The 12,877-nt window shown below is 36.9% G+C and overlaps 1 protein-coding gene across 1 annotated transcript; it reads right to left on the bottom strand.

Annotated features, from left to right (window-relative positions):
- Positions 1-2,040: 2,040 nt before the first annotated feature.
- Positions 2,041-9,097, bottom strand: si:dkey-177p2.6 (uncharacterized protein LOC568712 homolog). Its single transcript, XM_023271374.3, has 2 exons — positions 8,944-9,097; positions 2,041-6,069 (listed from the first exon to the last, which is right to left on the bottom strand). The coding sequence occupies exon 2, from the start codon at positions 6,063-6,065 to the stop codon at positions 5,355-5,357; it is 711 nt and encodes a 236-aa protein (XP_023127142.1). The 5' UTR covers positions 6,066-6,069; positions 8,944-9,097; the 3' UTR covers positions 2,041-5,354.
- Positions 9,098-12,877: the final 3,780 nt, after the last annotated feature.

The following is a 12,877-nucleotide window of genomic DNA, read 5'->3' as shown; positions in this document are numbered from 1 at the left end:
CAAACAATACACAATTTAGTCTCTGTGGAGCAGCATTTAATTATAATTCATCCAAAGCAGTCCAAAGCTTTTGGTCATTTTTGAACACTAAGGACACTTGTTATAGTGATATATTCTGGTCCAAGGTTGAGGAAATTGGATTTTATTTGATGGTTTCTATTTTAAGAGGCTTTTCCGCTGCAGTATTTCTTTTATTGCTCTTCTGAGTTCATCTGACAGCACAAGTTATTGCAGCTCTAAAGTTGAGTTTTTCGAATTAATGTTTTCTGACTAAATGTGCACAATTCACATCCTAAATACTGCTTACAGAAGAAACGGCACCTTCCCCGAGTTCCTGCAGTGGAAAGCTGCCTGTTAACACTCCAATATTTTAATCATGACTATTTCTTTTATTTCTCCAATATGATATTTTTTTTCGGACTGAAATACTTTTTTTCCCCACCAGTATTGATTCTTGATGCAGCTGATGTATCTGCAAAAATCAGACCTGTGGCTCAATACTTGCCATGACTGAGACAGTTTCCAGTTTCATTTTTAGGAACCCTGGTACTCCAGTGTCAAAACACTAAATAATGGTGTTTGACATAAACAAAAGAATAAATAATAATGCAACAGTTTGCATTAATCTTCTTTCAGCTATGACAACTTCTAATGAAATTATTCTTACTGCCATCAAGCCACATTGAGTTGGAGAAATTATACTTTCCTCTACAATTAAAGTTATTTTTAATTTCCACTTATTATTACTTAATAACTGATAGCATAAACACAAATTATTAAGTTGATTGCTCATAAAACATTAAGTTGTACCAACTATCATTTTTTCAAAGGAATTATTAGGTCCCGTACTTAATTAGAATCATTTAGATTCAAGTTTTTAGCTTGACAACAGTTTAAAAATAATTGTTTCCTCAATTAGATTTTCTTCAGCAATTTTAGGTTTTTAAAACAAGGTGACTAATCCTGAAATGCTGAGAAAACAAAATTACATAATATGAAAAATACAGTGTTCAGTAGAAAAGCAATAAACAGAAGTATGATACATGAGTGAAAATAAAAATAAATGAGCTAAATTAGGACTAGAATAGAAAAAAAAATAAATAATATGGCTAATGATTCTGATTTAGTGAAGAAGAGCAACTCTGGCTCAAAAAATTTTTCCGGTTTTTACTTAATTCAAAACCAAAATAGTTAGACAGCTAATGTATTTTTTTTTATAAACCCTCTTAACAGACTGAATTTTTAAAATCAGGGACTCCCACATGGTGAAAGATAATGAATTTATCGAGCCAAAACGAGTTTAAATTACACACATTACCAGGTTGATACAATAACCAGCATTATTGTGTCAACCCAACTCGTCCAAATCTTGTTTTCAACTTGCTTGTGAAGAACCGCTGGTACATTTCGTATTAAAGACGCTGCCTTTGCACAGATCAAGTTGCCTGAAAATGACACCGTTTTTAGCGATGAAGCCACAGAAGCATCAACAAACACCAGTGAACATATTTTCTGAATGTGCACCGTCATGCTCACCATCAACAAACATCTGCTCTTCTGTAAAATCACCACCTGAGGGCGCTCTTTGCCTCCTTTTGACTCTCCAGCCCTGTTTGGAAAATATGTAGTGGGAAATGTTGCCCTTAGTCTTGTCTGCCAGGCTAAAAAAATGCTTCTACAAACTCTGTTCTGTAATTAATTCACAGTTAAGATTCATAGTGAGGTTTGGTAGGAAAAGGAAGGCAGGATTTTGGTGAAAGTTAGGAGGATTTTGTGCCTTGAAGACAAAAATCAGGACAAAAATTCCAACCAGTAGCAAAAAAAAAAAAAAACCCATATGCAGCCGGTCATGTATTGACTAATACCTCCTCGTGTGTTCATGGCTGCTGTGCAGGTCAACAGAAAGGCCTGCATGATGCTTTCATGATCAGTTTGTGTTAATCTGGAGGTGACGTTTGTGTCTTTGACCTAAAAAAACAACCATCAGGTCTGTGTGGTGTTGTGTAACGAGGGGAAAAAAGGCTCACACAGCATTTAGGGTATTTTTTTAACTGTATTATTGGATAAAATCTATAAAATATTCCACAGAAAAAATACAATACATCATTATTATAATTATAATTATATAATTATATAATTATCATCTCATCACCCAGCATCCTTCAGACACATCAGAATCAACAACATACAGATTGTGCTTTCATACGTTTATAAATAACACTGCAGCCGCCTGCTTGGTTGTGTTCAGTCCTGCAGATTACAGATTATGTAAAAAGAAAAAAACAAAACCGGAGAAAGTGGTGTTTTTGTTTGGTTTTTTTTTGTTTTGTTTCTCAGACTGAAACCGATTGTGTGTCTGTGCAAAAACAAGTTGTCAGTAGCAGCGGTGAGCCACTACTCGTACGATTGGTCAGTGGCGAGTCTGAGCAAAAAAAACAAGCTGCAAACTCCTCCTACTGAACAAGTGACGCAAACTGCTTCCTCCTACCCTCCTCCTCCTCCTCCACGTCCTCCTCCTCCTCTTATTTTTCCCTCCAGGCCCTCGCCGCCGCCACCTCCTCCCTCAGCTAGTTCACTGTCAGCCTGTCAGGATGCATTAAGCTCATACGCCCGCAGTGTTCGGCAAGAAAAAGGGAAAAAAAAAAGGCAAAGAAGAGGGAAAGAAACGGAGATGGCTTTTCGAGCGCTTTATCAATGAAACTCCACAAAAAAAGCAAACGTCAGTAGTAAGGCACGCAAGAGATGCAGACGAGGACGGGTCGCTTTGGTCGGACAGGAAAGAGTAGAGTTTGTTTTCTGTCTGTACATGGCTCACGGTGTAAAAAAAAAAACAAAAAAAACAGGAGTGTCCAGGTAAACTAACAACAACCAGGAGGTAGAAACAGGAGTAAACCACAGACAGGTGAAGGTCGAGCATCCGATTCGAGCTCTTTTAGGGGTTTCAGGTAGAAACGCCTAGAAAACTGTTATAAAACATCCCCAACATCACAGTAAAAACTCATCAGAAGGCCGTAAAAACACACAAGCGCCCGTTTACAATTTTTGAGACACGGTGAAGAAGAAGTGACTCGAGGCGATCAGCTCCTCGGTCATTGCTGTTTAACCCTCCTGTTGTCCTCATTTACGGGCACCGAAAAATATTATTTCCTTGTCTGAAAAAAATCCAAAAATTCAGCAAAAAAAATTCCCCAAATTTCTGAAAATTTGCAAAACCTTCAGGAAGAAAATTCCAGTCATTCCTTTTAATTTTATTTTTAAAAAAAAACAAACAAAAAAAAACAAATGTGGCAAGAAAGTTCTTGTAAATATTTTCAAAAAATGAGTAGAAATCTTCCAAAAAAATCCTTAAAATATCTAAAGTGATTACATGTATATCAGTAAAACTTCTATTTTCTTTAAGAACATTCACAAAAAAATCAACCAAAATCGAGCGAACTTGCGGATTTTGGTTGATTTTTTTAAACATTTCTCTTTTTTTGCCACCAAAAAATGTTCAAAAATTTCCCAAAAATATTGAAAATGTGGACATCAGAAGTTTCACTGTGAAAAATGTAGTTTTCCCATATTTTAAAACTTTAAAACGGGTCAATTTTGACCCGCAGGACGACACGAGGGTTAAACATACATATTTGAAGCTGCGTCCGTGTTGGATTTAAATACAAGCTGCCGATAGAGGGAAAAAAAACTGTATTTCTTGTCTGTTTGCACGGTCGTAAAGAAACTAAATTATAAGTTACACTCACACCCAAGCAAAAGGCTCTAAAACAAGAACGTCTGCTGCTGCTTCCGGTTGATTTTTCATTTATAAATAAGAATAATATTAGATAAAATGCGCTCCGACAACAGTTCAGCCTCATTCTCCTCTCAAATAAACATAAAGATGTTGCCACAGAGACTTTCACCTGATGTCAGTTTCAGTTTTAAAGGTCCAATTCGGCGCACAACGATCCGTTCAGTGCCGATACTGAAAGGAAACCCCGGCCTTTGCCCTCCCGGCTGCCTGAAGCTGAAGCACGCCCTCTTAAGTAATTGAAGGGATTTCAATTAATAATCAACCCGGCTGTGATCTGACAGACCGAGTGACGCACAAACTGCAGCAGCTCAGGTTGCTTCTGCTGCCGCTTTCACTTAAAATGTACAAAAACCAGGAGAGCAAAGTGACAGAAATACAAGGAGATTTAAAGTTCCATCTGCATTTACAGTAAATTAATTAGAATTCTGCTTTTTTTCCTAAGGCTGCACATGACAGAACTCCTCCTGCACGTGTTGCAATAGTAGTTTTGGTGAGCAGCGATGTCTCATCATGTCTGATCTAGTCTGACTGCTGATTAATCACCTTCTACTCATAACGAAAACCCGTTTTGAAGCCCAGGACCGACCAGGTGTGTTTCTACAACCTGTCAGAGGAGACACCACAGGTTTTCTGCTTTTTAAAATGCATTTCTACAAGTGAAGTTTTAGTTTTAAATAGCAAATATTTTCCTTAATGCTACTTTGTTCATCGTTTGTCTATAAAATGGGACATCTGGGTGCAAAAGTTCATTTAAAATAAGACTAAAAACAGAGAAAAGCAGCAAATTCTGTAAAAATTCTGCATTTTCATTTCAATAATTTAGCAAAATAATGATGAATAATTGTCTGTCAGTCAACTAAACTATTAATCAGCTAATTGTATCTGCACTGATAATTACTTTTGCACGTGGAGTTGCAGTTTAAACTCACAATTATTTCCTTAAATTAGTCTGTTGATTACTTTGTTAATTGTTTTGTTGATGATGTGTCAGGACGGGGAGTTTGTTGATCAGTCCAGAAGTTACCTTAAAATGAGAATATCAGCAAAAAAAAGTGGCAGACTGTTTAAAGTTTTGTTTTTTGGGGATAAAAAGTTTAAAAAAAAAAAAAAAAGGTTTCTAGTTGTGTTTGTTGGTCCAAAAGTCAATTTAATATGAGAATAGCAAAAAAGAAATGCAGCAAATTTTCTTCATTTCTGTTTTGGAAACTACATAAGAACTGAATAATTTATCAAAATTAATAAGGAATAATTGTCAGTCAACTAAACTATTAATCAGCTAATTATGTTGTGCAAAAGTGTCTTAGAATGGATGTTTTTCTAATATTATGAGAAGATTATCTGCTGTAATAAATAATTTAAACAAATTATAACTCATTTGAGCTGCATAGCTGGTTCCTCATAAAAGAGGCAGAAGGTTTAGTGTTTGGTTCTACTTTAAACCAGATGAAACTTATCAGATGGAGCCTTAAAAATCCGATCTCATGTCAGAGTTCTTCAGTTTCCGTTCAGCAGCTCGTCGGTCCATCGAGTGCAGTAAGAGTTCAGGAGTCTGTCTCTGTGATCAGGACTTGACCAGGATCTCCATGATGTGGTCCAGTTCGTTCAGGTCCATCAGACACGACTGCAGGCTTCCGGCCGTCGAGTGGCTCTGAGGTCTGAGCTTCACGTCCTCGTCGGGCCACAGAGACACGCTGAGGGGCCACAAGGAGCCCGACGCCCAGGCAGAAGGCAGGTCCGACGTCTCGTACATCGACGTGTCAATGTCCTCGAAGATGTCGTCCAGCGCGAGGTCGCCCAGGTAGCCCATGGCGTTGACCGCGTCGCTGACGGCGGCCGGAGGTTTCTGCTGGTCGGAGCCGTTGGCCTCCTGAGAGGGGAGTTCTGGTGGACTTTCTCCCTCCGAGCAGCCGGGACACGTCACCGTCACGTCCTCCCTGAAGTCGTCCCTGAGCAGGCAGGAGTCGGGGTGGACGTCGCAGCTGCCCACGCCGTCGCTGCGCATCTCCTCCTGGATCTGCCGCAGCGTGTTGATGAGCAGCACCGAGCGCCGCAGGCTGAGCTCCACGCCGGCCTGGTAGCGCTGCAGCTTCTCCAGGCAGAGGCCCAGAACCAGCTGGCGCTGCTGCAGGCGGCTCATGTCGGACCTGGACGGGTCCAGAAGGCCGTCCTGCCCGTCCTCGTCCTCATGCTGCTGCTTGTCCTCTGCAGCCTCAGAGACCACCTCGGCCTCTTCCAGGCAGCTCCACTTCCGCTTCACACCACGACCCAACATTGGCCTGATTAAAGGAGGAAGAAACCACCAGTTACAGTAAGAAACGTGACCAATGCGCATTTTAGACTGTAGCAGCACAGCTAGTAACAATATCTTTACATTTTAGGGCAAAACACAACAAATTCCTGGAGGATTTCTGCAAAAATGCAACCACGTCAGGTTGGAAAACCGTCTAAAACAGGCAGACAGGCTGGTTCACTGTGATTTAAACTATTATTTTAGTGCCTTTAATGATGAAAAACAAAACTGTCACTGCACAGTTCATTGAAATATTATTGAAATCTTTTATATGACTGAGTGCAATATCAAAATGTGTCACAGTATATTATTATAAATGAAGCACTGTGATGCTGTGAGGTACTACAGGGACACTGCACAAGAAAATGCTTGTTTGATTCTGTAAAAATCACATTTTTTATGACTTTAATTGGAAAAGAAATGCAAAAACTGCCATTTTTTCCAAGTAACGACTCATATCCATCAAAATAATCACAATATGATTTTTTTTGCAATTTGGTCACACATATTTTCATAATCAATGACACACTGAGGCATTATTCTCTTGATAATTCCTAACATTTTATATTTTACACAAATAATATTTTGGAAAATGTGTGACATGAAGTGTTCTGACACGACTAGCCTTTGCATTAAAAAACATTTAAATGACAAGTAACATATTTTAATAATCAATTACACTTTGACACATTATTTTCTTGATGATTATTTCTATTATACTTCACACGTCTGTGAAATCTGTATAATTATGTACATTATTTCAGATTTTTTTAAATTTTAACATGGTGTCTAGGGAGATTAGCCTTTGCGTAAAAAATCTATAAATTACAATTAAAATATTTTTAAAACTGCAACATGGACGACTGAAAAATCCACGTCACAGAAGCTGCGAGTTTTTGACAAATATAAAATGTGTCACGATGTATTATTATAAATGAAGCTCTGCGATGCTACAGAGATGTCGCTGCTTATAAATCAGATTCTTTAGATGTAAGAGGACATGACTGTCTAGTGCAGCAAAAATTACATCATTTTTATGTTAGTCTCAGTGGAAAATAAACACAAAAGTTTGGATTTTTGCTAAAATTGTGACTTAGAAATCCAAATAATCTCAATGTAATGTTTTCTGCGGCACTCCTACACATATTTTCATAAACAAATTACACATTTATGCATTATTTTCTTGATAATTCCTTATTTTTTTGTATTTTACACACATATATTATTTCTGAAATGTTGTGACATGGACTGCTGGGAGATTAGCATTAGCTTTAATAATATTCATGTATATTATTTGACTTATTTCTTTGTAATTTTAACATGGACTCTTAGGAGATCAGCCTGTTTGCATAAAAAATATATAAATTACAATTCAAATATTTTAAAAACTAGATGATTGTTTTTGTACAGCAAAAAACATCATTTTTATATTAATTTCAGTGGAAAATAAACACAAAAATTTTGATTTTTTTTGCTAAAATTGTGATGTAAAACTCAAAATAATCCCAATATTTTTTTTTTTTGCATTATTGCTACACATATTTTCTTAAATGAATTACACATTCACACAATATTTTCTTGATTATTCCAGAGTTTGTTGTAGTATTTTGCTCATATAATATTTTTCTGAACATTTTTCTTCTGCTTTGGGACTCTTGGGAGACTAGCATTAGCTTTAAAAATATTCAAATAACAAATAATCACAGTAATTGTACAGATTAGTCTCCACATTACAGTCAGATAATAGCATTTTGTAGAACTGCTTCTTGCTGAACTTCTTCTTTAACTGAAACCAGGTGATTTTGAGCATCCGGTTTATGTAAGAGCTCAGACACTTTCAGTTCCAGAGCTGCTGAAAACACCAGAAACACATCTGCACTTAAACGCAGCACAACCTGGACAAGTTTAACCCTCCTGTTGTCCTCATTTACGGACACCAAAAAGCATTGTTTCCTTGTCTCCAAAAATTCAGCAAAAAAAATCCCCAAATTTCAGAAAATTTGCAAAACCTTCAAGAAGAAAATTCCAATAATTCCTTAAAAGTTTCCCGTAAAAGTTTTTTTTTCTTTTTTTAATCCCCCAAATGTGGCAAGAAAATTCTTGTAAACATTTTCAAAAAATTGGTAAAAAAATCTTCCAAAAAAAATCCTAAAAATATCTAAAGTGATTCCATATATATCAGTTAAACTTCTAATATTTTCTTGAAGAACATTCACATAAAAATCAACCAAAATCCAGCAAAATTTGCTGGATTTTGGTTGATTTTTATGTGAATGTTCTTAAGAAACATGTTTAATATTTCTTTTTTCCACCAAAAAATGCTGAAAATGTGGACATCAGAAGTTTCACTGTGAAAATACATTTTTTTCCCACATTTTCAAACTTTAAAACGGGTCAATTTTGACCTGCAGGACGACACGAGGGTTAAACCGTGGAAGTGTGAGTTTTTCTTTTACATTTTAAGGGATTTAAAAGAGAACATTTAAACTGGTGTGAGTCACCAGCTGATGTCTCTGCAGCCTGACAGACTTTTACTCATCCTCAGACCTGGTTTAGTTACAGAACAGCTCTGAAATGTTGATTTAAACCAGAAATAAAAGGACACTGAGCCCTTTTTTGGCTCTTTTTGGTGGGAGTTTGACCCCCATCTGAGCAGACTGAAGCAGATCAGGTGATTTAACACAGTGAGAAAGTCAAACATGGAATCAAATCAACTTCTTTGCTCAGTTTCCACTCATGAATTAGATTTTATTCCCACTCTGTGCTACTTATATCACCCCACTCAGCGTCGCTTAAAGCCAGTTTAAAGGGAATTATTTTTGAAGTGAATAATGGGGAAAAAAGAGGCTGAAAAACCAACCTTACGTGTCCTTGGGAGGTGTCATGGGTTCCTGCGGGTCCGTCGTGTCTGCGGCTCGGTTCCCTCCGTTCGCTGCGTTCCTGCGCTGCGGAGCCCCGGAGTAGAGAGGAATGTTCGGTCGGTCCACGGCGGCGAGGGGAGGAGGAGGACGGAGGAGGAGGAGGAGGCAGGGCCGCCGAGCACCGAGCACCGGGGGAGGGGCGTGGGAGCTCCGGAGAGCCAGGGAACGGAGCTGATTGGTCCGCCGAGCCGCCGATCAAGCCTCCGCCTCCGCCACTCACGGGGCAGCGAATGTGCGAATGTGAGAGCCGCTGCTGCGTTCAGGGGCGGCTCGGAGGAAACACGGGACGACACGTGAACCACGGAACGAGCCCGAGAATGTGGTTGATTATTAACAAGAAGAGCTTTAATGTTCATTACTGCACATGCAGAGTGAAGCTGACAACTGAAGTACTGTTGTAGCTACTGTAGTACTGCTGGATGAAGTATTTAGAGGGTAAAACTAGTAGAAAACCTGCTGCATGGAGTAGTTCTGCAATATTACTGTAGCAAAAATACTATTTTATCTGGTAAAGGTGATCAAAGTTTGCATGTAATCTAAGAACTGGATTACAAAGTACATTTACTCAGAATTGTACAGTTTTGAAGTAGTTTACTTGAATATTTCCATCATACTGAGGCAAATATTGGGTTTTCTATTGTACAGTGGTGAGAAGTAACTAAGTATATGTACTCAGGTACAGCTGTGAGGAGATTTACTTGAGTATTTCCATTTTCTGCTGCTATGTAATTCTACTTAACTGAGGCAAATATATTTTTACCTCAACTGAAACTTTGGACTGCTTCAGTTACATGATAGATTGAGTAATAGAAAGTAACTAAGTACAGTTACTCAAGTGCAATTGTGATTGAATTTACTTGAATATTTCCATTATCTGCTGCTCTATAATTCTACTTCTCTGAAGCAAATATACCTTCAACTCATAAAAATATTTACAGTAGTGGAAAGTAACTACGTACAGTTACTCAAATGCTGTATTTAATTACAATTTTAAGGTAATTTACTGGAATTTTTCCATTTACTGCGACGTTCTAAATCTGCATAATCCAGCAAAATGTGATAAAAGTTTGCACGTTACTGTAAAACTTGATTACAAAGTACATTTACTCAGTGGTGGACAAGAACTGACTGCAGTTACAGTTACTTAAGTACCATTGTTATTGAGTTTATTTGAATATTTCCATTTTTTGCTGCCATATAATTCTACTTCTCTGAGGCAAATATCGTACCTTCAACGCATCAAAATATTTACAGTAGTGGAAAGTAACTAAGTACAGTTACTTAGGTGCTCTAATCAAGAACAGTGGAAAGTACATTTACTGAAAGTACTGTACTTCAATTAGATATTGAGAGGCAATATTTTCATTTTCTGATACTTAATAATGCTTAAGTTACGTTGCAGATTTATTTTGATATTACAAAATATCCAGATTTGTGAAAAGTAACTAAGTACTGTTACTCAAGTGCTATACTTGAGTACAATCTTTGAGATAATTTACTTCAATATTTTCACTCCTTCGAGGCAAAATCTGTACCTTGTACTCTTCTACATCTATTTGACAGGTTTAGATAGAAGGCAAATTAAGTTTAATAATAAAAGAGTTGTGAAAAGTAACTAAGTAAATTTAGTCAAGTACTGTACTTAAGTAGAATTTTGAGGTTATTTACTTGATTTTCTGCTCTTTTGCAATTCAGCTGACACCAATATTGTACTTTTTACTCGACTAAATTTATTTGACAACTGTAGTTTTTTTTAAACTTTATTTTTATTTTTATTTTTTCTGTTAAAAAATTCTGCCACCCTTGTATATATTGTAAATAAAGCTGCTGTAACAATGTAAATTTCCCCTGGAGTGGGGAGAAATAAAGAACTTTATCTTATCTTATCTTATCTTAGTTCTGGTGCAGATTTATTTTAATGATGAAAAAATATACACAGTGGTGGAAAGTAACTAACTACAGTTACTTAAGTGCTGTACTTGAGTACAATTTTGAGGTACTTTTCTGCTACTTTTCTACTTCTACTCCTCGACATTTATGCAACTTCAGCTACTTTGCAGATTTAGTTGTATAATCCAAAAATATAGTCAGTAAAAAAATTATCATGTAATATTGTTGATTCAAGTAAAACTTTACTGATCCCAAAGGTTGAAATTCCAGCAGGTATAAAGTAATTAAATCACCTTTACAAGCTTCAGCGTGAAAGTTTCTGCAAACTTTTGGTACTGTAAGTGTGTTTTGATGCTGACAGTTTTGTCTTTTTACTTAAATGAACATTTAAAAGCATCACTGGCTGTGACTTCCAGGGTTTTAAACTGGTAAAGTGGGATTTCCTGTATCGTTATTCTTCTTCTTCAGAATCCTTTTCTGGCTGAAATTAGTGCGTCTGAATCACCCCAACATTACAACTTCCCATTGTGTCGTAGTTTTAAAGTGTTTAAGAGTTGTAGGTTCAACAGCATACAGTTACATCTGAGCCATTTTAAAGCAGGAAGGGATTCTTTTATTTGAATAAACTTCTAATTATGCAACTTTGATGAACAAAGATGAGTTTTTAGACAGAATTTAAGCTTTATAACCCTTTTCCTGTTTGCTTTCTCCTCTGGGTGGAAATATTTCATATTTTTCAACACTTTGTCTTTTTCACACAAAAAGTTCACTTCGGCCACTAAAAAGCAGATTTATGGGGAGAAATCTGGAAAAATACCTGCAAAAATGCATATTTTGAGTTAAAAACTGCTAAATACAGGTAATAGCAGCAGTGTTCCCATTAACAACGTAACCCTGATTAGTTGTTTTCTACATTTTCTGTGTTTTTAGACACCAAACATCTCCTAACAGTGATTTTAAAACTTAACTTGCTTCTTTTAACAGAACAAAACAACTAGATTCTATGGAAATAACAACACTACAGTTTAACCAAACATCTACAAGTGTTGGTAGTTCCTAGAGCACCTGAACGCATCGTTTTAAAGGGACAGATGACTCAGAGGAAGAGGAAGGACGTGACCGGAAAGGCAGGAAAGGCAAACGCCAAATAAGGAGACAGTGGATTCACGTTTTTCCGTCTGGTCCTGTCCAACTATGAGCTCCACTTCTTCTTTCCTCGACTTCTCTTTCTGAGCAGAATGCAAACACAACTCTGTCGCTTCCACACTGGTCTGACCTACATTTGAAGTGTGTCAGGGACAGAAAAACAAATTTAACCCTAAAGCGACACGATGAGGGTTCGAACAGTTGTCTCTCAGCAGATATGTCAGGAGGAGAGTAGCAAAAGAAACAGGAAGTGATCTTTTTATTGGGTTTATTAAGGATTAGATTTACATTTTAGTGGTCAGATCTCAAAATATTTGATTTAATTATTCTGTTAGTCAAACACGGACATGATAGTGAAGGGTTTTTCCTACTTAGGGCAATTCTGGGCAACCCTAAAGAGCTTTTAGTCAACGAGAACAGATAATTAGTAGCACTAAAATGGTAGGAATTGAAAATAGAAATAGCAGATTTGCTTTTTTAAACAGTTTTGTTAACTGGGGTTTATTTTCGTAAAGCTTGAAGAAGTTTTAGATGCTCCAAAGAGGTTTTAGTCGGCACCAATGGTAAAAACTGAGAATAAACGTAAGAAATTAGCTTTTTTAAACAGTTTTGTTCATTAGGGCTTCATTAAATCAAAGCTTAAAGAGTTTTAGGTGCCCCAATGAGGTTTTAACAGCACCAAAAATGATAACAATTGAACATAACAGTCACAACAATTCACTTTTTTAATCAGGTTTTTTTCATTAGGGCGTCATTTTGTCAAGCTTGAAAGGATTTTACGTTCCCCAATGAGGATTTAATCAGCACCAAAATTACAAGAATTGAAAATAAGCACAA

The sequence above is a fragment of the Amphiprion ocellaris genome, chromosome 20, assembly GCF_022539595.1.
Source record: "Amphiprion ocellaris isolate individual 3 ecotype Okinawa chromosome 20, ASM2253959v1, whole genome shotgun sequence".
NCBI lineage: Eukaryota > Metazoa > Chordata > Actinopteri > Pomacentridae > Amphiprion > Amphiprion ocellaris.
The sequence above is the reverse complement of the archived record's forward strand: the minus strand, read 5'-3'. Positions and strand labels throughout refer to the sequence as shown.